At 42.1% G+C, this 25708-nt stretch overlaps 1 protein-coding gene across 2 annotated transcripts in view; it reads left to right on the top strand.

The window, feature by feature from the left end:
• Positions 1-25708, top strand: part of LOC121008686 (UPF0430 protein CG31712-like) — a 43722-nt gene that overhangs the window by 3657 nt on the left and 14357 nt on the right. For both annotated transcript variants that reach the window (XM_040441384.1, XM_040441383.1), the window contains 8 exons: positions 7184-7243; positions 14138-14231; positions 16974-17035; positions 21519-21616; positions 22496-22548; positions 22976-23075; positions 23552-23655; positions 23854-23916. In XM_040441384.1, coding sequence (XP_040297318.1) covers positions 7184-7243; positions 14138-14231; positions 16974-17035; positions 21519-21616; positions 22496-22548; positions 22976-23075; positions 23552-23655; positions 23854-23916 — 634 coding nt within the window. The remainder of the gene's footprint in view (positions 1-7183; positions 7244-14137; positions 14232-16973; positions 17036-21518; positions 21617-22495; positions 22549-22975; positions 23076-23551; positions 23656-23853; positions 23917-25708) is intronic.

The following is a 25708-nucleotide window of genomic DNA, read 5'->3' as shown; positions in this document are numbered from 1 at the left end:
CACCTCTATCAGAAAGAGGTACTTTTTTAATTCAATATTCATAAAAATTTATATTTTTTATAATCTTTGCCTGATTTCCTTTTTTATTTCAGCAGTACTATACCATTGAAAATGAAATACAAAATACTATCCTCCTTTTACAGTCGGCATAGAGAGATAAGACTCCTGTACAAATGAGTAACCTATTGTTATTTTACTGCTGCAGTGAAGGGTAGAGGTTATCTGTTAGTATAACAGTAGACTGTAGAATTAGGATAATAGCATGACAGCTCTAGAGTTCTCTTGATAGGCCTAGCTTCTCACAGAAGATCATTGCACTTATCAGTGTAAGAATGTGTGATCCTACAGAAGGGCCACTGATCAGAGTGAATGGTCTGATGAAGAAAGTGAAGCAAAGCCAAACAAAAGAGGAAATTAAAAGGGTTTTCCGAGATTTGAATACTGATGATCCAATGGATAGGTCATCAGTAACTGATCGGTGGGGGTCCAATACCCGGGATCCCCACAGATCAGCTGTTTGAGAAGACAACAATGCTCCTGTGAGTGATATGGCCTTCTCTGCGCTTACCAAGCTCAGCGCTCTACATTGTATAGCGGCTATGTTTGGTATCGCAGCTCAGCTCCATTCACTTCTATGGGGCTGAGCTGCTCCTAAGCCATGCGATCAATAATCAAGTTGTCACTGGTCTAGGGAAAGCAGAGAGAAGGCTGTGGCACTTCTGCAATCACCACTGCCTTCTTGAAGAGCTGATGGATTGGACCCCCACCAATCAGATACCGATGACCTATTCAGAGGATAGGTCATCAGTATTAAAATCTTGGAAAACCCCTTTAAAGAGCCAGGACAGGAAGTAGAATACATAGTCACTTCCAGAAAACCACCCTCATGTTTTAATTTTTTTTTTTTTATTAAATTACATGGAATATTCACATATAGGCTGTTAAAAAGTGATAAAGGTTTGATGGTAGTGTCCCTTAAAATGGCATATGTCAGCAGATTTGTACCTATGACCCTGGCTGACCTGTTACATGTGCACTTGGCAGCTGAAGGCATCTGTGTTGATCCCATGTTCATATGTGTCCACATTGCTGAGAAATATGATGTTTTAATTTATGCAAATGAGCCTCTAGGAGCACCAGGGGCATTGTCATTACACCTAGAGGCTCTGCTCTCTCTGCAACTGCTGTGCCCTCTGCACTTTGATTGATAGGGCCAGGCAGGAGTGATCACGTTTACACTGCCTGTTCCTGTCAAAGTGCAGAGGGTGTGACAGGTACAGAGAGAGCAGAGTCTGTAGGTGTAATGACAACACCTCGTTGCTCCTAGAGGCTCATTTGCATATATTAAAACTTCAGATTTCTCAGCAATGCGGACACATATGAACATGGGACCAACACAGATCCCTTCAGCTGCCAAGTGCACATGGAACAGCTCAGTCAGTGTCATAGGTACAAATCTGCTGACAGATGCCCTTTAACCACCTCCGGACCGCCTAACGCAGGATCGCGTTCCGGAGGTGGCAGCCCTGCGCAGAGTCACGCATATATGCGTCATCTCGCGATGGGCGAGATTTCCTGTGAACGCGCGCACACAGGCGCGCGCGCTCACAGGAACGGAAGGTAAGAGAGTTGATCTCCAGCCTGCCAGCGGCGATCGTTCGCTGGCAGGCTGGAGATGTGTTTTTTTTAACCCCTAACAGGTATATTAGACGCTGTTTTGATAACAGCGTCTAATATACCTGCTACCTGGTCCTCTGGTGGTCCCATTTGTTTGGATCGACCACCAGAGGACACAGGTAGCTCAGTAAAGTCCCACCAAGCACCACTACACTACACTACACCCCCCCCCCCGTCACTTATTAACCCCTTATTAGCCCCTGATCACCCCTGATCACCCCATATAGACTCCCTGATCACCCCCCTGTCATTGATCACCCCCATGTCATTGATTACCCCCCTGTAAAGCTCCATTCAGATGTCCGCATGATTTTTACGGATCCACTGATAGATGGATCGGATCCGCAAAACGCATCCGGACGTCTGAATGAAGCCTTACAGGGGCATGATCAATGACTGTGGTTATCACCCCATATAGACTCCCTGATCACCCCCCTGTCATTGATTACACCCCTGTCATTGATCAACCCCCTGTAAAGCTCCATTCAGACGTCCGCATGATTTTTACGGATCCACTGATAGATAGATCGGATCCGCAAAACGCATCCGGACGTCTGAATGAAGCCTTACAGGGGCGTGATCAATGACTGTGGTGATCACCCCATATAGACTCCCTGATCACCCCCCCTGTCATTGATTACACCCCTGTCATTGATCAACCCCCTGTAAAGCTCCATTCAGACGTCCGCATGATTTTTACGGATCCACTGATAGATAGATCGGATCCGCAAAACGCATCCGGACGTCTGAATGAAGCCTTACAGGGGCGTGATCAATGACTGTGGTGATCACCCCATATAGACTCCCTGATCACCCCCCTGTAAAGCTCCATTCAGATGTCCGCATGATTTTTACGGATGCACTGATAGATGGATCCGATCCGCAAAACGCATCCGGACGTCTGAATGAAGCCTTACAGGGGCATGATCAATGACTGTGGTGATCACCCCATATAGACTCCCTGATCACCCCCCTGTAAAGCTCCATTCAGATGTCCGCATGATTTTTACGGATGCACTGATAGATGGATCCGATCCGCAAAACGCATCCGGACGTCTGAATGAAGCCTTACAGGGGCGTGATCAATGACTGTGGTGATCACCCCATATAGACTCCCTGATCACCCCCCTGTCATTGATCACCCCCCTGTAAAGCTCCATTCAGATGTCCGCATGATTTTTACGGATGCACTGATAGATGGATCCGATCCGCAAAACGCATCCGGACGTCTGAATGAAGCCTTACAGGGGCATGATCAATGACTGTGGTGATCACCCCATATAGACTCCCTGATCACCCCCCTGTCATTGATCACCCCCCTGTAAAGCTCCATTCAGATGTCCGCATGATTTTTACGGATCCACTGATAGATGGATCGGATCCGCAAAACGCATCCGGACGTCTGAATGAAGCCTTACAGGGGAGTGATCAATGACTGTGGTGATCACCCCATATAGACTCCCTGATCACCCCCCTGTCATTGATTACCCCCCTGTAAAGCTCCATTCAGATGTCCGCATGATTTTTACGGATGCACTGATAGATGGATCGGATCCGCAAAACGCATCCGGACGTCTGAATGAAGCCTTACAGGGGCGTGATCAATGACTGTGGTGATCACCCCATATAGACTCCCTGATCAACCCCCCTGTCATTGATCAACCCCCCCTGTCATTGATCAACCCCCCCTGTCATTGATCAACCCCCCCTGTCATTGATCAACCCCCCTGTCATTGATCAACCCCCCTGTCATTGATCAACCCCCCTGTCATTGATCACCCCTCTGTAAGGCTCCATTCAGATATTTTTTTGGCCCAAGTTAGCAGAATTTTTTTTTTTTTTTTCTTACAAAGTCTCATATTCCACTAACTTGTGTCAAAAAATAAAATCTCACATGAACTCACCCTACCCCTCACGGAATCCAAATGCGTAAAATTTTTTAGACATTTATATTCCAGACTTCTTCTCACGCTTTAGGGCCCCTAGAATGCCAGGGCAGTATAAATACCCCACATGTGACCCCATTTCGGAAAGAAGACACCCCCAGGTATTCCGTGAGGGGCATATTGAGTCCATGAAAGATTGAAATTTTTGTCCCAAGTTAGCGGAACGGGAGACTTTGTGAGAAAAAAATTAAAAATATCAATTTCCGCTAACTTGTGCCAAAAAAAAAAAAATTTCTATGAACTCGCCATGCCCCTCATTGAATACCTTGGGGTGTCTTCTTTCCAAAATGGGGTCACATGTGGGGTATTTATACTGCTCTGGCATTCTAGGGGCCCCAAAGCGTGAGAAGAAGTCTGGTATCCAAATGTCTAAAAATGCCCTCCTAAAAGGAATTTGGGCACCTTTGCGCATCTAGGCTGCAAAAAAGTGTCACACATCTGGTATCGCCGTACTCAGGAGAAGTTGGGGAATGTGTTTTGGGGTGTCATTTTACATATACCCATGCTGGGTGAGAGAAATATCTTGGTCAAATGCCAACTTTGTATAAAAAAATGGGAAAAGTTGTCTTTTGCCAAGATATTTCTCTCACCCAGCATGGGTATATGTAAAATGACACCCCAAAACACATTCCCCAACTTCTCCTGAATACGGCGATACCACATGTGTGACACTTTTTTGCAGCCTAGGTGGGCAAAGGGGCCCATATTCCAAAGAGCACCTTTAGGATTTCACAGGTCATTTACCTACTTACCACACATTAGGGCCCCTGGAAAATGCCAGGGCAGTATAACTACCCCACAAGTGACCCCATTTTGGAAAGAAGACACCCCAAGGTATTCCGTGATGGGCATGGCGAGTTCCTAGAATTTTTTATTTTTTGTCACAAGTTAGTGGAAAATGATGATTTTTTTTTTGATTTTTTTTTTCATACAAAGTCTCATATTCCACTAACTTGTGACAAAAAATAAAAAGTTCCATGAACTCACTATGCCCATCAGCGAATACCTTGGGGTCTCTTCTTTCCAAAATGGGGTCACTTGTGGGGTAGTTATACTGCCCTGGCATTCTAGGGGCCCAAATGTGTGGTAAGGAGTTTGAAATCAAATTCTGTAAAAAATGACCTGTGAAATCCGAAAGGTGCTCTTTTGAATATGGGCCCCTTTGCCCACCTAGGCTGCAAAAAAGTGTCACACATCTGGTATCTCCGTAATCGGGAGAAGTTGGGGAATGTGTTTTGGGGTGTCATTTTACATATACCCATGCTGGGTGAGAGAAATATCTTGGCAAAAGACAACTTTTCCCATTTTTTTATACAAAGTTGGCATTTGACCAAGATATTTATCTCACCCAGCATGGGTATATGTAAAAAGACACCCCAAAACACATTCCTCAACTTCTCCTGAATACAGAGATACCAGATGTGTGACACTTTTTTGCAGCCTAGGTGGGCAAAGGGGCCCACATTCCAAAGAGCACCTTTCGGATTTCACAGGTCATTTACCTACTTACCACACATTTGGGCCCCTAGAATGCCAGGGCAGTATAACTACCCCACAAGTGACCCCATTTTGGAAAGAAGAGACCCCAAGGTATTCGCTGATGGGCATAGTGAGTTCATGGAAGTTTTTATTTTTTGTCACAAGTTAGTGGAATATGAGACTTTGTATGAAAAAAAAAAATTAAAAAAAAAATCATCATTTTCCACTAACTTGTGACAAAAAATAAAAAATTCTAGGAACTCGCCATGCCCCTCACGGAATACCTTGGGGTGTCTTCTTTCCAAAATGGGGTCACTTGTGGGGTAGTTATACTGCCCTGGTATTCTAGGGGCCCAAATGTGTGGTAAGGAGTTTGAAATCAAATTCGGGAAAAAATGAGGAGTGAAATCCGAAAGGTGCTCTTTGGAATATGGGCCCCTTTGCCCACCTAGGCTGCAAAAAAGTGTCACACATCTGGTATCCCCGTACTCAGGAGAAGTTGAGGAATGTGTTTTGGGGTGTCTTTTTACATATACCCATGCTGGGTGAGATAAATATCTTGGTCAAATGACAACTTTGTATAAAAAAATGGGAAAAGTTGTCTTTTGCCAAGATATTTCTCTCACCCAGCATGGGTATATATAAAATGACACCCCAAAACACATTCCCCACCTTCTCCTGAGTACGGAGATACCAGATGTGTGACACTTTTTTGCAGCCTAGGTGGGCAAAGGGGCCCATATTCCAAAGAGCACCTTTCGGATTTCACTGGTCATTTTTTACAGAATTTGATTTCAAACTCCTTACCACACATTTGGGCCCCTAGAATGCCAGGGCAGTAGAACTACCCCACAAGTGACCCCATTTTGGAAAGAAGAGACCCCAAGGTATTCGCTGATGGGCATAGTGAGTTCATAGAACTTTTTATTTTTTGTCACAAGTTAGTGGAATATGAGACTTTGTAAGAAAAAAAAAAAAAAAAAATCATAATTTTCCGCTAACTTGTGACAAAAAATAAAAAGTTCTATGAACTCACTATGCCCATCAGCGAATACCTTAGGGTGTGTACTTTCAGAAATGGGGTCATTTGTGGGGTGTTTGTACTGTCTGGGCATTGTAGAACCTCAGGAAACATGACAGGTGCTCAGAAAGTCAGAGCTGCTTCAAAAAGCGGAAATTCACATTTTTGTACCATAGTTTGTAAACGCTATAACTTTTACCCAAACCATTTTTTTTTTACCCAAACATTTTTTTTTATCAAAGACATGTAGAACTATAAATTTAGAGCAAAATTTCTATATGGATGTCGTTTTTTTTGCAAAATTTTACAACTGAAAGTGAAAAATGTCATTTTTTTGCAAAAAAATCGTTAAATTTCGATTAATAACAAAAAAAGTAAAAATTTCAGCAGCAATGAAATACCACCAAATGAAAGCTCTATTAGTGAGAAGAAAAGGAGGTAAAATTCATTTGGGTGGTAAGTTGCATGACCGAGCAATAAACGGTGAAAGTAGTGTAGGTCAGAAGTGTAAAAAGTGGCCTGGTCTTTCAGGGTGTTTAAGCACTGGGGGCTGAAGTGGTTAAGTAACTTGGCATGCACTCAGTGAGGGTACTGTTTTCTTGCAGTTTTGTTTATTTTATTTTTCACAAAGCAAGCAGTGGTAGTAAAGGAGGGGGATTGTATAGTAAAGATTCTACTTCTCTCTCTTTTTAATCCACTCTCCTATTTTTTTTTTTGCCTAAAACTGCCTAAAAACGGCATGAAGACATCACATGTGAACGCACCTTGAGTCATAAATGTCGTTGCTACTCAATGCAATTATTCATGAATAGCCAAAATAATCCAAGGAGTTACACATACGTACGTTTTGCCATATTGTATTTTGCTGGTGTTTCACCCTATTCTCTTCTCTGGTCAATTTCCATCCTGTTGAATAAAAATAAGATGCAGTACATTACTTACTTAAAAATCAACATCACAGCTTTGGGTCCAGCTGGCCATCTTCTCTGGCCTAGGTGAAATATATAGCCAGTTACTGTAATCTAGTGTATGGTCCAAATGCTAATTGTGACTTCCACAGATATACCGAACAAGCAAGCATGCAGAAGCCAAAAAAGAGGGAGAAATCACTGAAGGGAAGGTAGGAAGGTTTCTATAAAATTGAATCCGTGCAATTGACCAACGACCTTAGCTGTTATAGGATAACATGCACATGTTCTAATATACTGTATAGCTGTGTATGTAGGATATGCCATCACTTAGTGGGGGTCTGACTGCTGGGACTCCACCAATCCTTAAAATTCTGTCCTCGTTGCGAAACTGTGTTAAAAAAATAAAGCGTTAGCAGCATAAATCTCTGAAACTCCTTTAATATGTATGCTTCTCTTAGCAATGTGATTGAGCAGGAGCTATGGCAGGCACTGAAGAGCCATTACCAGCAAACACAAGATGCCGATCATGGCGCCAGCAGCCTATGTGTGCCTCTAAGCCAAATGGCACTGCAACACTGCTGGCTTTTAAAACAGCAAAGGGGTGAATGGTAGAAGACTCAAAGCCCATCAGTGTCGGACTGGGAACCCTAGGGCCCCCAGTGGAAGTGACTTTGGGGGCCCACCCTACAGTTTCATGCAAATATTGCTAGTTCATTGTTAGGCCTTTATGACACAGCAATTTTACACAGAATCCCAGGACACAACTTTTTAAATAGTAAAACTGCTATCATTACATGGCTTTTTATTGCATGAACAGTGCAGTATAAATAACATTATTAAAAAGATTTGTATAGATTATTTCATGTTTTACTAATTTTGAACTGTAAAAGCATGTTTTGTGGAGAGAGTAATTTTTATGTCTTTGTATTCCATAGCCATAACCTTATTTTTTTAGATGTATAGCTGAATGAGGGCTTGTTTTTTTTTTTTGCAAGACGAGTTACAGTTTTTGTTACCACCATTTTGAGGTACATATAAGTTACTGTCTTTGAAAGGAGTACATTTTAGTAAAGTTAAGGCCGTGCAACTTATCCATATGATATATACACTAAATTATCTATATTATCCTAAGCTGCTACTTAGAAATGCTAACCTAACTAAGCTCAGCAATACGATATGCTCAGATATGGTAACAGAAATATGCTTTAAACATAGATATGGCAGAAGAGCCAAGTACTTAGACCCAGTAATAGAACCAAGCTCAGTACTAACATACAATATCTGAACCAAGCTGAGCACTGAGAAATGCTGACAGAACCATGCTCAGAACTAACATATACTAACAGATGGCATCATAACTAAGCTTTGTACTTGGATAAGTCAACAGACCCAAGATCTGTGTATAGATACAGTAACAGAACCAAGCTCTGTGTCTAGGTACAATTACAGAACCAAGCTCTGTGTCTAGATACGATAACAGAACCAAGCTCTGTGTATAAATACGGTAACAGAACCAAGATCTGTGTATAGATACAGTAACAGAACCAAGATCTGTGTCTAGAGACGGTAACAGAACCAAGCTCTGTGTCTAGATACGGTAACAGAACCAAGCTCTGTGTATAGATACAGTAACAGAACCAAGCTCTGTGTATAGATACAGTAACAGAACCAAGCTCTGTGTCTAGGTACAATTACAGAACCAAGCTCTGTGTCTAGATACAGTAACAGAACCAAGATCTGTGTCTAGATACGATAACAGAACCAAGCTCTGTGTATAGATACGGTAACAGAACCAAGCTCTGTGTATAGAGACGGTAACAGAACCAAGCTCTGTGTCTAGAGACGGTAACAGAACCAAGCTCTGTGTCTAGATACAGTAACAGAACAAGCTCTGTGTATAGATATAATAACAGAACCAAGCTCTGTGTATAGATACAGTAACAGAACCAAGATCTGTGTCTAGAGACGGTAACAGAACCAAGCTCTGTGTATAGATACAGTAACAGAACAAGCTCTGTGTATAGATACAGTAACAGAACCAAGCTCTGTGTATAGATACAGTAACAGAACAAGCTCTGTGTATAGATATAATAACAGAACCAAGCTCTGTGTATAGATACAGTAACAGAACCAAGCTCTGTGTCTAGGTACAATTACAGAACCAAGCTCTGTGTCTAGATACGGTAACAGAACCAAGCTCTGTGTATAGATACGATAACAGAACCAAGCTCTGTGTCTAGGTACAATTACAGAACCAAGCTCTGTGTCTAGATACAGTAACAGAACCAAGATCTGTGTCTAGAGACGGTAACAGAACCAAGCTCTGTGTATAGATACGATAACAGAACCAAGCTCTGTGTATAGATACGATAACAGAACCAAGCTCTGTGTATAGATACGGTAACAGAACAAGCTCTGTGTATAGATATAATAACAGAACCAAGCTCTGTGTATAGATACAGTAACAGACCCAAGATCTGTGTATAGATACAGTAACAGAACCAAGCTCTGTGTCTAGGTACAATTACAGAACCAAGCTCTGTGTCTAGATACGGTAACAGAACCAAGCTCTGTGTCTAGATACAGTAACAGAACCAAGATCTGTGTCTAGATACAGTAACAGAACCAAGATCTGTGCATAGATACAGTAAGGACCAAGCCTCTGCATGCATACGGTAATGGAATCAAGCTCTGTGCTTCGACACAGTAACAGAACAAAACTCATTTAGATAAAGCAACAGAAGTCAGTCTTAAATATGTACACATTCACACCAACCAGCACATTAAAAAATAGTGATACTGCAGTGATTACATGTGTTCTATTACATTGCAGGCAACTGCCACAGAAATTTCTAATTTTGATGGGAAATTTGTCAGCTGTTCCATGCAACTCATATACAGTTTTGTTTCTTATGAAATCACTAAGTTGCATGCAGCTTCTGTCTATCCCCAAAATACAGGGTGGGCCATTTATATGGATACACCTTAATAAAATGGGAATGGTTGGTGATATCAACTTCCTGTTTGTGGCACATTAGTATATGTGAGGGGGGAAACTTTTCAAGATGGGTGGTGACCATGGCGGCCATTTTGAAGTCGGCCATTTTGAATCCAACTTTTGTTTTTTCAATAGGAAGAGGGTCATGTGACACATCAAACTTATTGGGAATTTCACAAGAAAAACAATGGTGTGCTTGGTTTTAACGTAACTTTATTCTTTCATGAGTTATTTACAAGTTTCTGACCACTTACAAAATGTGTTCAATGTGCTGCCCATTGTGTTGGATTGTCAATGCAACCCTCTTCTCCCACTCTTCACACACTGATAGCAACTCCGCAGGAGAAATGCTAGAACAGGCTTCCAGGATCCGTAGTTTCAGCTGCTGCACATCTCGTATCATCTGAAGGCAATCGTCTATGCTGTGAAAATACGAGATGTGCAGCACCTGAAACTACGGATACTGGAAGCCTGTGCTAGCATTTCTCCTGCGGTGTTGCTATCAGTGTGTGAAGAGTGGGAGAAGAGGGTTGCATTGACAATCCAACACAATGGGCAGCACATTGAACACATTTTGTAAGTGGTCAGAAACTTGTAAATAACTCATGAAAGAATAAAGTTACGTTAAAATCAAGCACACCATTGTTTTTCTTGTGAAATTCCCAATAAGTTTGATGTGTCACATGACCCTCTTCCTATTGAAAAAACAAAAGTTGGATTCAAAATGGCCGCCATGGTCACCACCCATCTTGAAAAGTTTCCCCCCTCACATATACTAATGTGCCACAAACAGGAAGTTAATATCACCAACCATTCCCATTTTATTAAGGTGTATCTATATAAATGGCCCACCCTGTACATTCCCTTTTGCTTCACATTTGGGAGATTGTTTTCCCTTACATGTTTTTAGATCCAAAGGAAGACTGCAGTGTGTTTGTAAGGGTGCATTCACACGACCGTAAGTGTTTTGTGGTCCGCAAATTGCGGATTAGCAAAACATGGATACCGGCCGTGTGCGTTCTGCATCTTGCGGACCGCACATGGCCGGCGCTTTATAGAGAATGCTCCTAAGAAAAAGAGAAACCATTCCTAAGAAAATATTAGTGAACATTTCCTTTCCCCTTTGAGTCACACTTAGATGCTTTTTTTGATTTAGAGTGATGTAGGGAAGAACGGATCTCTCAGGGTCCTAATAGGATCTTCTCCATCCAGGCACACAGACAATAGCGCACACAGCCTCATGCACATGACTGTATTCATATTTCGTCCCGCAAACTACAGAACTGCAAAATACAGATCCCTTCAGTGTGTACATACATAACAGAATAGGACATGTTCTATAATTTGCGGACTGTACATAGGGATGCAGACAGCACAAAGATGACATCTGTGTAAATGAAAGGGTCTGTGTGCTATCTGCAAAAAAATTGAGGCTAGCACACGAATGAAAAATACGGTTGTGTGCATGAGGCCTGAGGCATGTTTTCACACACACAAGCAACTTTTATGTTCTTTTTTTTACACACAAGCATACATTTATATGCAATAATTTGTATTTTTCCCCAGGCTGCAATAGTGATGACGTATTGTTGTGGTTGCAGCTGTCAAATGGCATACACCACTGAGACCAGTGATTGGCTGCAGCAGTATATGGGACGTCATCACTGCAACCACAACAGTATATAAGTGTTGTAGCCTGGGGAAGAATAAGAAGTGGTAGTGCTGGATTGGAGAGGAGTGGGAAGGTGAGTTTATTTTATTGATGTTCCTGCCATTGCCCCAAAAATAAATATAACTTGGAAAACCAGTGTAGCACACTACTATTTTATGGAAGTGCATGTATGTTTCTACACATAAAGGCACACTTTTATATACAACATGCACAGGCAGGCGTTTTTACCCACATAGACAGCATCATTGGCCTGTGACACAGCAATGCGGTGCTACAGTTAAGTAAATGAAGTTCCAGTCACAACAACTTTCACTTTGATTAGTTACAATGTAACATTGTGTTGCTGGAATTTTTGGCCGCACAGTGTGTGTTGTGAGCCAAAGTTGGTGTGTAGCGCAAGCCCTAACACACTTCACAGGCAGGAACCCTTTACACAAGAAGGCATGGTTTTATACACACGTTTACATATAAAGGCACCCTTTAACCCTGCACTACATACTGGACAGTATAGAGTTCCCTTACCTACTTGATATGGTGGCCCTATCTGGCATGTGTATTGTGGCTGCAGCAGCCTGTTGTGTCCTCCTCTCATAGCAGCAGGGCTCCAAAGTGGTGTCAGCAGTGCTTCCATACTGAATAGGAAGGCTGATAAAGCAGAGGAGAGCCTGTGAGTACTCAGAGCCCCTTCACGCCGATGACGTACATGTACGTCATCGGTCCGTTCTTTAAACATGGCGCCCGATCGCATGAGCAACGGGCGCCATAGCCGCGGGGTTTCTGCTATTTTAAATTGCAGAGACCCACGGCACATGTATGCGATCAGACATAAGGCTGATCGCATACATTTTACCCTTCAGATGCTGTGGTCAAATGGGAACACGGCATCTGATCAGTCCTGAAGCGGAAGTCGCACGCTTCCGGTCCGGTAACAGCGTTCCCCGGCTGAGATCGGGAAACCTGTTACTGCGCTGAAATACACCAAAGCCTCAAGCAGGCTTCGGTGCCCATTTCAGGAATATACCAATACAGGCCACTAGGTGGCAGCATTGTATTTTTATATTCCAAATTAAGTGTACAATGATGGTTTTTTAGGCATCAGTGAACACAAGGGGCAATCTAATGATTGCCAGTTATTGTCACCCAAGGTGACTTAAAAAAAAAGTTTTTAAAAAAATGTAAAAAAAAGTTTTTACAAATATAAAAATTCAAATCATCCCCCTTTCCTTAAAATAAAAATACTTAACAAATAAAAAAAATAAACATCATGGGCATCGCCGCGTGCGAAAATACGCATTCTATTAAAATATAGCAATGTTAAGGGCTTAAGGCAAATGGCGTAATGGGAAAAAAAATTAAAACAGCCAATTTGCCATTTTTTGTCAATTCAACTACCCAATAATTTTTTTATAAAAAGTGATCAAAAAGTCGCACACACTTCAAATTTGTATAACTGAAAGGAACAGATCGTCCCGCAAAAAATTAGCCCTCACACAGCCCCGTACACAACTACAAAAAAGTCATAGGGGTCAGAATATGATTATAAAATGTATTTTTTTTCTCAAAGGTTTAAAAAAAAAAAATTCAGTATTAAAAGGCAAGAAAAATTATACAAGTGTGGTATCGTTGGAACCGTTCTGACCTGGAGAATGAAGATAACAGGTCAATTTTACCGCATAGTGTACAGTGTAATAAAAAATAAAATAAAAAACTTTATCAGAATTCTGTTTTTTCCCAATTCTACCCCATTTGGAATTTTTTTACCACTTACCACTACATGGTATGCAACCATAAATGGTGCCATTAGAAAGTACAACTTGTCCCTCAAAAAATAAGCCCTCATAAGGCTATGTGAACGGAAAAAAAGTTAGGACTATGGGAAAGCGGGGAGTGAAAAACAAAAACGCAAAATGAACTAACAGGGGTGCAGCCAGCACTTCCTGTCCACAAGATTATATCCACATGTTCTGATTTTCACAAAAATCGTGGCAAAAAATTTGCATTTTGCCGCGATTTTTGTGAAAATCAGAACATGTGGACATAAGCTTGTTAGCTACTACAGCTTGGGGCAGCATGGTGGGCCTCCCAGTGGTTGACATATTTGTAGATTGCAGCAGGGGATCATGGATATGTTTAAAGGGCGGGGCCCATGAAGACAGGAGGTAGGCCCCTCCACGCAGCTCATTGACCTCCACCTGCCTGCAGTTCAAGGAAAAAGTTTTAGTGACAGTGAGCTTTCAATTATGACGGCTCACTTGCGGTGCAGGGGCCCACCGAGGAATTTCCCACCTCCCCGGTGGGCCAGTCCGAGCCTGATGCCCATGGTATGGAATGAGATGTAGTGTTGGTTGGTTTTAGTGAATAAATCCCAGGTTTTATCGTCCTGACTTGAAAGTTGGAAATTTCATATTTTCACTTTGATCCTTTCTCTTGCAGAGAAAATATTGTAGAAGATTTACAGGAGCAAATTGCTAAACTAACTGCGCTGCTGGAGCAAGAAATAGCAGAACATGAGAGAACTCGGAATAGAGTGAGTAAACGTTCAGCTCCATGGAATGTATCCTCATCGCTCACTGTAAATTAGAGAATATCTGTAATCCAGAAGCTACATGAATATACAAGGGTGAAGGAAAAGCCTTTATATACTGTAGGTCATGGAACTCTTGGGTGACTTCTAATGTTCACCCTCTTCATCTTCAAACTGTCCTTTAGCAGGTATGTATTGCTGTGTGGTCCCTTTACAGCGCCATCCAAAAATGCCCTTATACAGTTACATCAAGCCACTGTGCTCCTCCAGCAGTGCCAACTGCAGTGCCCCCCAAAACAAAGCAGTCACTGCATACTTATTACATGATCTTTTGGTTCCTTCCCTCCCATATTTAAATGTTAGCTGTTGGTCATATGTGCTGTAGTTTTCTTTTTCTATGGCATCACTGCTTGAATGGGACTGAGCTGCAAATAGGCCATGTGACCAATGAATGGGATATCAGTGGCCTAGAGCACCACGGCCTCCTCAAACATCTAATCGGTGAGGGTGCCAGGAGCTGGACCCCCACAGATCAGATACTGATGAACTATCCTAAGGGTAGCTCATCAATACTGAATGCTTGGAAAACCCCTTTAAGTTGTAGGTATTGATGAGCTACACAGAAGAATTTGTTATCTGTACGTTACACTATACCTGGGAGTGTTCATATGCTCCATGACTTCGTCATTTATAGTTCTATAAAAACATGTGGCTTTAGTTTATACCGTACTTCCCTTTGTAACCTAAGGTATGATTTTATTCCCTTTGACAGTTCTTACAGTTACGGTTCTATTAACCTATAAAATACTGTCTGAAAAGGAGATGTGAATAGCAACACCACAAATTGTATGTGTGAAGAGCCAATATTGTTCTAAAAAAGTTTAAGGAATTTTGCAACTAAATAATTTTTTGGTAGCGGTGCACATAGAACTAATTATGAAAATGTGCCCCTCCATGGCCTTTCCATGACTTTTCCTTTACCCACAATAAAGTTCCTTTAGAGACGAATCCTGTGTAGGTTTTTGCCACCCTGTCCCAAGTAAGATGAATCTAGGCTAGCCTCTATGGTTGCATTTTTGAGAGACCACTGACTTTAATAAGCATTTAAATGGGTTTTCCAGTAAAAATTATTTTTTAACAATTTGGTGCAACATGGCCCCTGAAACTGAAGATTCCTACTTACCTGCTCCACGCTGCTCCAGTCCTTCGGGCTGCCTCTGTTCTCTCCATCTTCTGGTCCTAACACTGTTTACATCAGGCAAGCTATGGGCATGGTCACAAGCATGATTTCAGCCAGTGACTGGCTTCAGCGGTGACATGCCGCTTGCGGACACATCACCACTGAAGCCAGTCATTGGCTGGAGCACTGTATTTGACCATGCTCATAACCAGCCGGATGTAAATAGTGCCGGGACTGGAAGATGGAGAGAGCAGCATTGAGCAGCTAAGTATGAATCTTAAAAAAATACCCAATACTCATGGGCTAAATCACCTTAAAGCTTTATTTTATTTGCTTGTAGCCATGAAGTGCCTATGTAGTGCCCATCTACACCTATGACCACTACAGCCCATCAGTGGCCTCAGCGGTGTACAGCTCTAGAATGCTGGGACCAGTGATTGGCTGCAGTGGTCACATGTGTAGATGGGCACTTCATGGCTGCTAGCAAGTAAATAAAGCTTGTCAAGCGATTTAACTGTAAATGCTTAAACTTTTTTTTTTAAACTACTTACAGCCCTTGGATAGATTATGTCTCATCTTGGACAACCCCTTTAAAAATGTTTAAAAACACATACTGTATATACTGTAGAGGGATGCCAAATGAGGCCATATAACTTTTCCAGGCTCCTGATATTGATGACTTATCCTTAGTATAGGTCATAAACATCTGATTGTTGAGGTCTGATACCCTGCACCCCCACCAATTACCTGTTCCCTGCATCCTCCATCACTGGAACTAGCACTGGAACAGGAAGGACAGCTCAAAGTGTAGTGGCCGTGTTGGGTTGCTGCAGTCATCTCCCATTAAAGTGAATTCAGTTCCATTCACAGTGCTAGTTCCGGGACTGGAGGCTGCAGGGAATAGCTGAGTGTCGGGGGTGCAGCATACCTCCCAACATTAGATTGCAAAGAGGGACAATATGTGCGGTGCGCATCACTTCCATTTTTTTCATACTAGGCCACGCCTCTAACTCCGCCCAGAGTATAATCACCGACTCTGCAGTAGCTGGGGATCGGTTAGGTGAGTATAAGTTCCTTTTATTTATTTTTTTACAGCAAGTGGAGCCCCAGGGACAATTATTTTCTTGCGCTTCAATATCCATTTAAATATTAGCTCATAAATCATCAGATTATAGATATTTTAAGGTCCAAATTGCACCAAATAATGAAGTTATGGTCTAATATACAGGTAGAAACCATACAGATGGTTTAGTAAGGAGCAATTTAGTAAATTTATTAATGCACAATTATGCATTAATTCCCCAGGTCAAAAAGAGGGACATTTAAGGATCAAAGAGGGACTTGGATCAAAAAGAGGAACTGTCCCTCCAAAATAGGGACACTTGGGAGGCATGGCGCAGGGTGTCAGAACCTCAATGATCAGATATCAATGACCTATCCTGAGGATAAGTTATCAATATCAGGAGCCTGGAAAACGCCTTTCATCCGCAGTCCATTACCTCTGTAATAATTGCACATTATCACTTCTTTTCATTACCCATGCAGTTTTGTATGTGTTCTTCTAGCTAGCCAAAGAACTGGAGAAGAAGGTTATGGAACTAAAAATCGAAAAAGAAGAAGAGATCAGGTATGTCTCTTTCTGCTACATATGTGTAGGTTGAATGTTGTTCAATATTAACACATTAATGACCACTAAAAATCTTGGAGTATGACTATTGCTTATTCATTTGACTGATGTCACATAATTTATTGATAAAGCAGACGGAACATCTAGAGTCGTACAGGACATTTAAAGGGATTGTCTCACTTCAGCAAATGATAATTAACCTTTAATACAGATACAGGAGGCAGGTGCTGCAGAATCACATAGCCGGCACCTGACATCTGACAGGGAGCTGCGATCAGCGGCAGTTAACCCCTTAGGTGCGGCACCTGAGTGGTTAACTGCTGCTGATCGCAGCTCCCTGTCAGAGGTCGGGTGCCGGCTATGTGATTCTGCTGCACCCGCCTCCCATATCTGTATTAAAGGTTAATTATCATTGCTGGCGCAGTGCACCCTCCCCCCCCACCCCAGTATTAAAAACATTGGTGGCGCAGTGCGCCCCCTCCCAGTATTAAAGTCATTGGTGGCGCAGTGCATCCCCTCCAAACCCCCCCAGTATTAAAATCATTGGTGGCAGTGGCCACAGGGTCCCCTCCCCCCCTCCTCATTGGTGGCAGTGGCAGCTTCTGATCGGAGCCCCAGCTGTGTAATCCTGGGGCTCCGATCGGTTACCATGGCAGCCAGGACGCTACTGAAGCCCTGGCTGCCATGGTAATCTCCCTGCTGCTGCGTGTACTAGGCACAGGGCAGCAGGGAGAGTGTGAAGTCCTATTCGCCCTAATAGACCGGTATTAGGGTGAATAGGAGAAGGGATGAAAAGATCCCAGGTTCTAGCCCCTAAGAGGGAAAATAGTTATTAAATAAAAAGTTAAAAAAAACACCTAAATATTAAGTATAAATCACCCCCTTTCCCAATATTCAATATAAAATATATAAACAATAAATAAATAAACATATTACATATCACATATCGCCACGTCTGAAAAGTCAAACTATTAAAATATCAAAAATATCTCCTATGCGGTGAACGCCGTAACAGAAACAAAAATAAATAAAAACTGTGTGATTCAACATTTTTTTGTCCCCCCAAAAAATAGGATAGGACTGTTCGATTATGGGCCAGACGTTCCATAAAATGCGGAATACACCCGGATTTTTTGGTGTTTTATTTTTTTTCTCGTGGTATCAAATGGTATCCAGTATCGCAATACTTTTTTATGGTATAGAAATCGAATTCTAATTTTGGTATCGTGACAACCCTAGTCTGCTGCACCCTGCCCTGCTGTGCTCCAAATTAAAATATAATCATATTGATATTTATTGGGCATTGGGTGCACAGGGGCAAGCAGCAGCATATTGCTATCAGCGTTCATATTGAAATTTATTTTCATAGTCAATGTCTGTTTCTCTTTAGCGGGTGTACAGTAAAAACGGAATACTGAGTAAACCTGAGGGATTAAAAAGTAGGGGTATAAGGATTGATTCCCAATATCCGCTCTGTAGCGTGTTCTGTCTATTGTATTTGCCAACATCTATAACACATGCAGCTTCATTGCCGTGTCTGTTGTGCAAAATGCCACAAGGGAGCCCACGGAGGCTTTATCGCCCAAGGGCCCACGTGAACCTGGAGCCGGTCCTGGTCGTAACAATGGAAACAAGCAGTGTGTAATGTGATGGAAAAATGATCCCAGCCAGCAAAGGAGGCAGTATGGACAATCACAATACATTAGTAAGTGCCTTGTATTAACTTTCTCTACATGATAAATGCCATTTGCTGAAGTGAGACAAGGCTGCGCACATTAAAAAGGATGATGAAATACCGAGTATGTACCATCTTAGGCGATGAAACCCTCATAGTCTGTAGCCATATGATGGAAATAATGGCTTCTTAACTAGTTCCTGGTTTCTAGGTTAGTCATCAATAAAGAACTGAGAGATATGTGTCCCTGCAATGTAATACTGAATGCTGACAGGTTGGAGCTGATTGTATGCTGTAATGATCCACTTACATGTTCATCCTTTAAGTTTTATACATTTATAGGATTTTTAGGAAATGAATAAAAAATAATGATCTGAAATATTCACCCTTCTGCCTTTTAGTAAACTTTAAGGGAGACATTTATCAAGACTGGTGTTTTCTTTGCCAGTCTTGATTCCCTGTGCAGTCTAAGGATGTGCCAGGCCTCTCATAGACTTGGCACATACTTCCACTGGACGTGCGACAGACTAAAATCTACAGCAGCCTCCTAGCTGCCGTAGACTTCTGTCTTAATGTACAACAGAAAAATTGCATTTTTGCAGATAAATGTGCCAGGCCTGCTGCCACGCTCCCTCCCACCCTCGTCACACCCCTTTTTTTGCCACTTCTGAAAGTGGTGAGAAGGGGGAAATGTCATGGTGTGTGCCAAAATGTGCAACTTTTTTACACCCAAAAAGTGGCTTAAATACTATAATAAGTACCCCCCTTTGTTTTTTTCTGATCAGCTGTCATCACAGTATGCAGCACCTACACATACCTGGGGAATCTAGTGTCATATGTGACATCAGTGGTCCTTTATGTAATATATAGTCATTGTGAATCCTCAGAAAATCCTAAGCATGGCCCCCCCACAAGGAAAAGCTCTAAAATTTATTTTATCATATATATATATATATATATATATACAGTTGCAAGAAAAAGTATGTGAACCCTTTGGAATGATATGGATTTCTGCACAAATTGGTCATAAAATGTGATCTGATCTTCATTTAAGTCACAACAATAGACAATCACAGTCTGCTTAAACTAATAACACACAAAGAATTAAATGTTACCATGTTTTTATTGAACACACCATGTAAACATTCACAGTGCAGGTGGAAAAAGTATGTGAACCCTTGGATTTAATAACTGGTTGAACCTCCTTTGGCAGCAATAACTTCAGCCAAACGTTTCCTGTAGTTGCAGATCAGACGTGCACAACGGTCAGGAGTAATTATTGACCATTCCTCTTTACAGAACTGTTTCAGATCAGCAATATTCTTGGGATGTCTGGTGTGAATCGCTTTCTTGAGGTCATGCCACAGCATCTCAATCGGGTTGAGGTCAGGACTCTGACTGGGCCACTCCAGAAGGCGTATTTTCTTCTGTTTAAGCCATTCTGTTGTTGATTTACTTCTATTCTTTGAATCGTTGTCCTGTTGCAACACCCATCTTCTGTTGAGCTTCAGCTGGTGGACAGATGGCCTTAAGTTCTCCTGCAAAATGTCTTGATAAACTTGGGAATTCATTTTTCCTTTGATGATAGCAATCTGTCCAGGCCCTGACGCAGCAAAGCAGCCCCAAACCATGATTCCCCCACCACCATACTTCACAGTTGGGATGAGGTTTGGATGTTGGTGTGCTGTGCCTCTTTTTCGCCACACATAGTGTTGTGTGTTTCTTCCAAACAACTCAACTTTGGTTTCATCTGTCCACAGAATATTTTGCCAGTATTGCTGTGGAACATCCAGGTGCTCTTGTGCAAACTGTAAACGTGCAGCAATGGTTTTTTTGGACAGCAGTGGCTTCCTCTGTGGTAACCTTCCATGAAATCCATTATTGTTTAGTGTTTTACGTATCGTAGATTCGTTAACAGGGATGTTAGCATATGCCAGAGACTTTTGTAAGTCTTTAGCTGACACTCTAGGATTCTTCTTCACCTCATTGAGCAGTCTACGCTGTGCTCTTGCAGTCATCTTTACAGGACGGCCACTCCTAGGGAGAGTAGCAGCAGTGCTGAACTTTCTCCATTTATAGACAATTTGTCTTACCGTGGACTGATGAACAGCAAGGCTTTTGGAGATACTTTTATAACCCTTTCTAGCTTTATGCAAGTCAACAATTCTTAATCGTAGGTCTTCTGAGAGCTCTTTTGTGCGAGGCATCATTCACATCAGGTAATGCTTCTTGTGAAAAGCAAACCCAGAACTGGTGTGTGTTTTTTATAGGGCAGGGCAGCTGTAACCAACACCTCCAATCTCATCTCATTGATTGGACTCCAGTTGGCTGACACCTCACTCCAATTAGCTCTTAGAGATGTCATTAGTCTAGGAGTTCACATACTTTTTCCACCTGCACTGTAAACGTTTACATGGTGTGTTCAATAAAAACATGGTAACATTTAATTCTATGTGTGTTATTAGTTTAAGCAGACTGTGATTGTCTATTGTTGTGACTTAGATGAAGATCAGATCACATTTTATGACCAATTTTTGCAGAAATCCATATCATTCCAAAGGGTTCACATACTTTTTCTTGCAACTGTGTATATATATATATATATATATATATATATATATATATATATCCACAGCAGAAAACCCCTTTACACACAGTCAGCAGTGTAATGAAATATATAATGCACCACTGTGCATATCCATCTAGTATACATCCGCACAAGTGCAGGCAGAATGATTGATTTGACATCACAGTTTATTACGCACGGGTATATGTGAGATATTACAGCTAATCGTGTTGCATGTGTAGGATTCTGCAGGAGAAACACGCTGCTGAGCTGCTAAGCCTTCAACAGGAGGACAGTGCAAGACTGGAAGAGGAGAGAAAAGAAGATGAAAACAAATATGGTAATCGGGCAGAATCTTCCAGAAGATACAGTGCAGGGAGGAGAATATGGGTCTTGGCACTAGGAGAGCAGCAGTCACCCTATCAATCCAGGGGAAGAGGGGAGGGAATGAAGCTGGAGGGGGTGTAAAAACCTGGTGCTCCGAGGACTCTGGACAGCTCCTCAGTGCCCCAGTTGGGTCATTTGCATATAAATAATTTCTCAATAACGGAGAGTCATAGTAAAAGTATAGTTTTTATCAGAATGATCAACCCTACCAGACAATATTCCTGGTTTAATAGGGTTGATCATGCTGACAAATGCTCTTTAGTCTAATGTGCATCTTTCACTTTGCAGTGCATTGCATTTACCATTTCTACCCATATCGCCTGATTCGGAATGCACTCCTCCTCTCTCCAACTGACGTCACGTCCATTTGCTTGCAGCCAGGTCTTCTCATCTATGCTGTGTTCTGGAGCATGAATGCCATCTGATTAGCACAAGTGGGGAGTAGATGTGTCCCTTCAATCCTCCATTTTCCTGTAGTAAAGCAGTAAACATCCAGCGCATGCGCTGTTGAGCTCTCTTCACTACAGGGGAACAGGAGGGTCATCTTTCCCTGTAATAAAGCAAATGGACGAGGCATCAGCGGAAGTTGGAGGGAGACCGGATTTGTTAGTATAATTCGGATGGGGCAATAGGCTGCAATAAAAAAAAAATGGCTACTCATTAGAGATAATGAGAACTGGTTGCTGCCTCCCAGAAAAACCCCTTTAAGATGGAATTATTCTGTTTTCTACATTTTTATATTTGGATGTCTACAAGTACATATAGCTGTAATTAGCAATGAATACTCCATATGATACCTAAAACAAGACTGTTTTTGTGTCTCCGTGCATAGATGAGCTATATAAGGAACTCAGTCTGGTCAAAAGTTCTTTTAAGACCTACCAGGTAAGACACAGACAAACCCAGACTCACACAAAAAATGCTATAGAAACAAACAAAGTTATAGCTGAGCTGCAGGGTGACAAATTCCACCACCCAAAACAAATTTGGATGCCCGAATAAAAAGAGCCTGTGTGGGTCGAAACATCACTTGGAACATGTGAAGAAATCACTGCCTTTTACTACACTTGGATGCTGTCACATCTTGATTTTTTGATTCACACAATAATGCTGTTCCTAGCTGTGCTTCTTCTAAGAAAACAAAGATTTATTGGTTAGTCAATGATGGAAGTAGTAGTCTTTAGGAAATGTTCACACGTGGCTGATTTGTTCTAAGAGTTAAATGTTCTTCAAAATACTTTGATGCAGATATGTACATTTTCGTGTATGTCCTTACAGAGGTTTTTCTGTAATAGTGTATGATTTTCTGCAGGAGAGCCTGTCAGAAGAGATGAATGACGCATGGCTGCAGAAAGAGACCAGGTTAAAGGAGTCGTTTGAAGAGCAGAGGCTAATAGACATGGAGAGGCAAAGTAAGAGCATAGAAAGTTGTATTTTATGCAGATCTGCCCAGTTTGAGAAACGATATATTGTAAGAATATCAAGCTAACCATAGGTGTAGCTAGGTCTCCTTCACTAGGTGCAAGGATTCAGTCCACTGCAGTTGAATTGTACATGAGCATCTTGGCTTATGGACACCACACTTGACCCCCCTATTTTACTAGCATGAAGTGGCAGCATCAATTGGAAAGCAACGGCTCTGCTAAGCTTTCTCTGAGGCAGCATGGTTGGCCCTGTCTAGTCACAAGCAGACCATGCGGCCCTTTGGTGAAAGCCATGTGGTGAAGATAGGAGAAGAAACATGGTACTTACCTGGCACTGCTGCCACTTTCTTCTGCTGATCATCTATCAACTATGAACCGCATCAATCTTGAATTTCATAAATGCTGCCCCAACATATGCACATATGCATTATTGTAACAAACATTCACCATACTTTACTTCACAGGGCAGTCATTGTTGGACGTATTTGAGGCAGAAAAAAAAGAAATCCACAAGAGAACTTTGGAAGAACAGGCCATGATCCAGCAGAGCCATCAGGCACAAACTGAAGTGAGTAAAACAGAAATTAATAATTTAGGAACAGTTAGTAATACTGAAATTTTCATGTAATAAACCCTTGCTAAATTAGGCCCAACTACCTTCTCCAATTTAATACACCATTATTAATAAATGTGGGTCATTGTTTTTGTTTTGTTTTTACTGTTCTTTTTTGATAAATCTTCCCCATTAAGTCTTGCTTTGTTGTAGGATGCCTGGAAGAAATACAAAGAAGCCACACAGGAAACAAAGATGCTTAAAGTATTAAAAAAGGTAAAATAAATGTGTTCTCCTTAAGGGGGTCGCCTCACCTTAGACACTGATGGCATATCACCAGGATCCCATGCTCAACTTTTTTCAGAACTCCTATAGTGTTCATTCTCTTTTACTTCAAGAGCTATATTCTGGAAATAGGAGCAGGTCCCAGAGGTGAGACCTACACCTATCCGTTTTTGATGGGATATCCCAGTGATATGCCATCAAAGTCTAAAATGGGCCGTCTATAAAGTTTCCCAAAAACTTTTACAAGTGATGGCCTACACAGCTCAGTCCATTTTGCAGTGGACAGAGCTGAGTTCTGGCATCTGAACTACTGCAGAACAGTCGATCAGTGGGGATGTGAGGTGTTGGACCCCCCCCCCATTCAAATAGTGATAACCTATCCTGGGGAAAGGCCATGGACAACACCTTTAATGGGTTATTACACATGTAGAAGGGCACTTAAAAGTATAAATATACAGTATGATAATAATAATGCTCAAGCTCTGACTTCAGGACACATAATTGCAGCATTTTTTTTTTTTTTTAAAGGGTTGTCCTGTCTAGGCCTTTCATGGCCAAGATGGGAATAACCACAGTAAGCACCTGAAGGTATGCTGTTTCCATAACTCCAGAATAACAAGGATGGCTTTTTTGCGTAGCTCCCATTCACTGCTATGGTAGTTACGAAAACAGCGGAGCCCACCTTGCCTCCTGAAACAGAAAATTCATACTTATATGCTCCCTGCTCTCTAGTCTTCCATGCTGCCTCTGCTGCCTCCATCTTTCGACCCCATACTATTTACACCTGTCAGTGCATTGGCACGGCACATGCTCCATTGCAGCCAATTAATGGCTTCCGTGGTGACGTGCTCCTTGTGGCCACATCACCACTAAAGCCAGTTATTGGCTGCAGTGGAGCATGTGACCATGCCCATGCACTGCCGGATGTAAAAAGTGCAGGGACCGGAAGATGGACACAGCAGAAGCGGCAGGAAGTACTCAAGTATGAATCTTCTGCTTCAGGAGGCAGGCTGCTGGAAAACCCCTTTAAATGTATTGTTCTGCAATCAATAGGGCTTTTCAAGCAAATTGTATACTGTATTGTACAATAGACAGTGGAGAAGGAGATTAGGGGAGGACAGAGAATTAGGTACCATTATCTCTCCCTAGACAGTGGAAAATGAAATTGGGGTGGATGGTGGCATTATATACACTGCTCAAAAAAATAAAGGGAACACTTAAACAACACAATGTAACTCCAAGTCAATCACACTTCTGTGAAATCAAACTGTCCACTTAGGAAGCAGCACTGAGTGACAATCAATTTCACATGCTGTTAAGCAAATGGGATAGACAACAGGTGGAAATTATAGGCGATTAGCAAGACACCCCCAATAAAGGAGTGGTTCTGCAGGTGGTAACCACAGACCCCTTCTCAGTTCCTATGCTTCCTGGCTGATGTTTTGGTCACTTTTGAATGCTGGCGGTGCTTTCACTCTAGTGGTAGCATGAGACGGAGTCTACAACCCACACAAGTGGCTCAGATAGTGCAGCTTATCCAGGATGGCACATCAATGCGAGCTGTGGCAAGAAGGTTTGCTGTGTCTGTCAGCGTAGTGTCCAGAGCATGGAGGCGCTACCAGGAGACAGGCCAGTACATCAGGAGACGTGGAGGAGCCCGTAGGAGGGCAACAACCCAGCAGCAGGACCGCTACCTCCATCTTTGTGCAAGGAGGAACAGGAGGAGCACTGCCAGAGCCCTGCAAAATGACCTCTAGCAGGCCACAAATGTGCATGTGTCTGC

The sequence above is a fragment of the Bufo bufo genome, chromosome 7, assembly GCF_905171765.1.
Source record: "Bufo bufo chromosome 7, aBufBuf1.1, whole genome shotgun sequence".
NCBI classification, from domain to species: Eukaryota; Metazoa; Chordata; class Amphibia; order Anura; family Bufonidae; genus Bufo; species Bufo bufo.
Note: the sequence above shows the minus strand (reverse complement) of the source record. Positions and strands in the feature narration are given on the sequence as shown.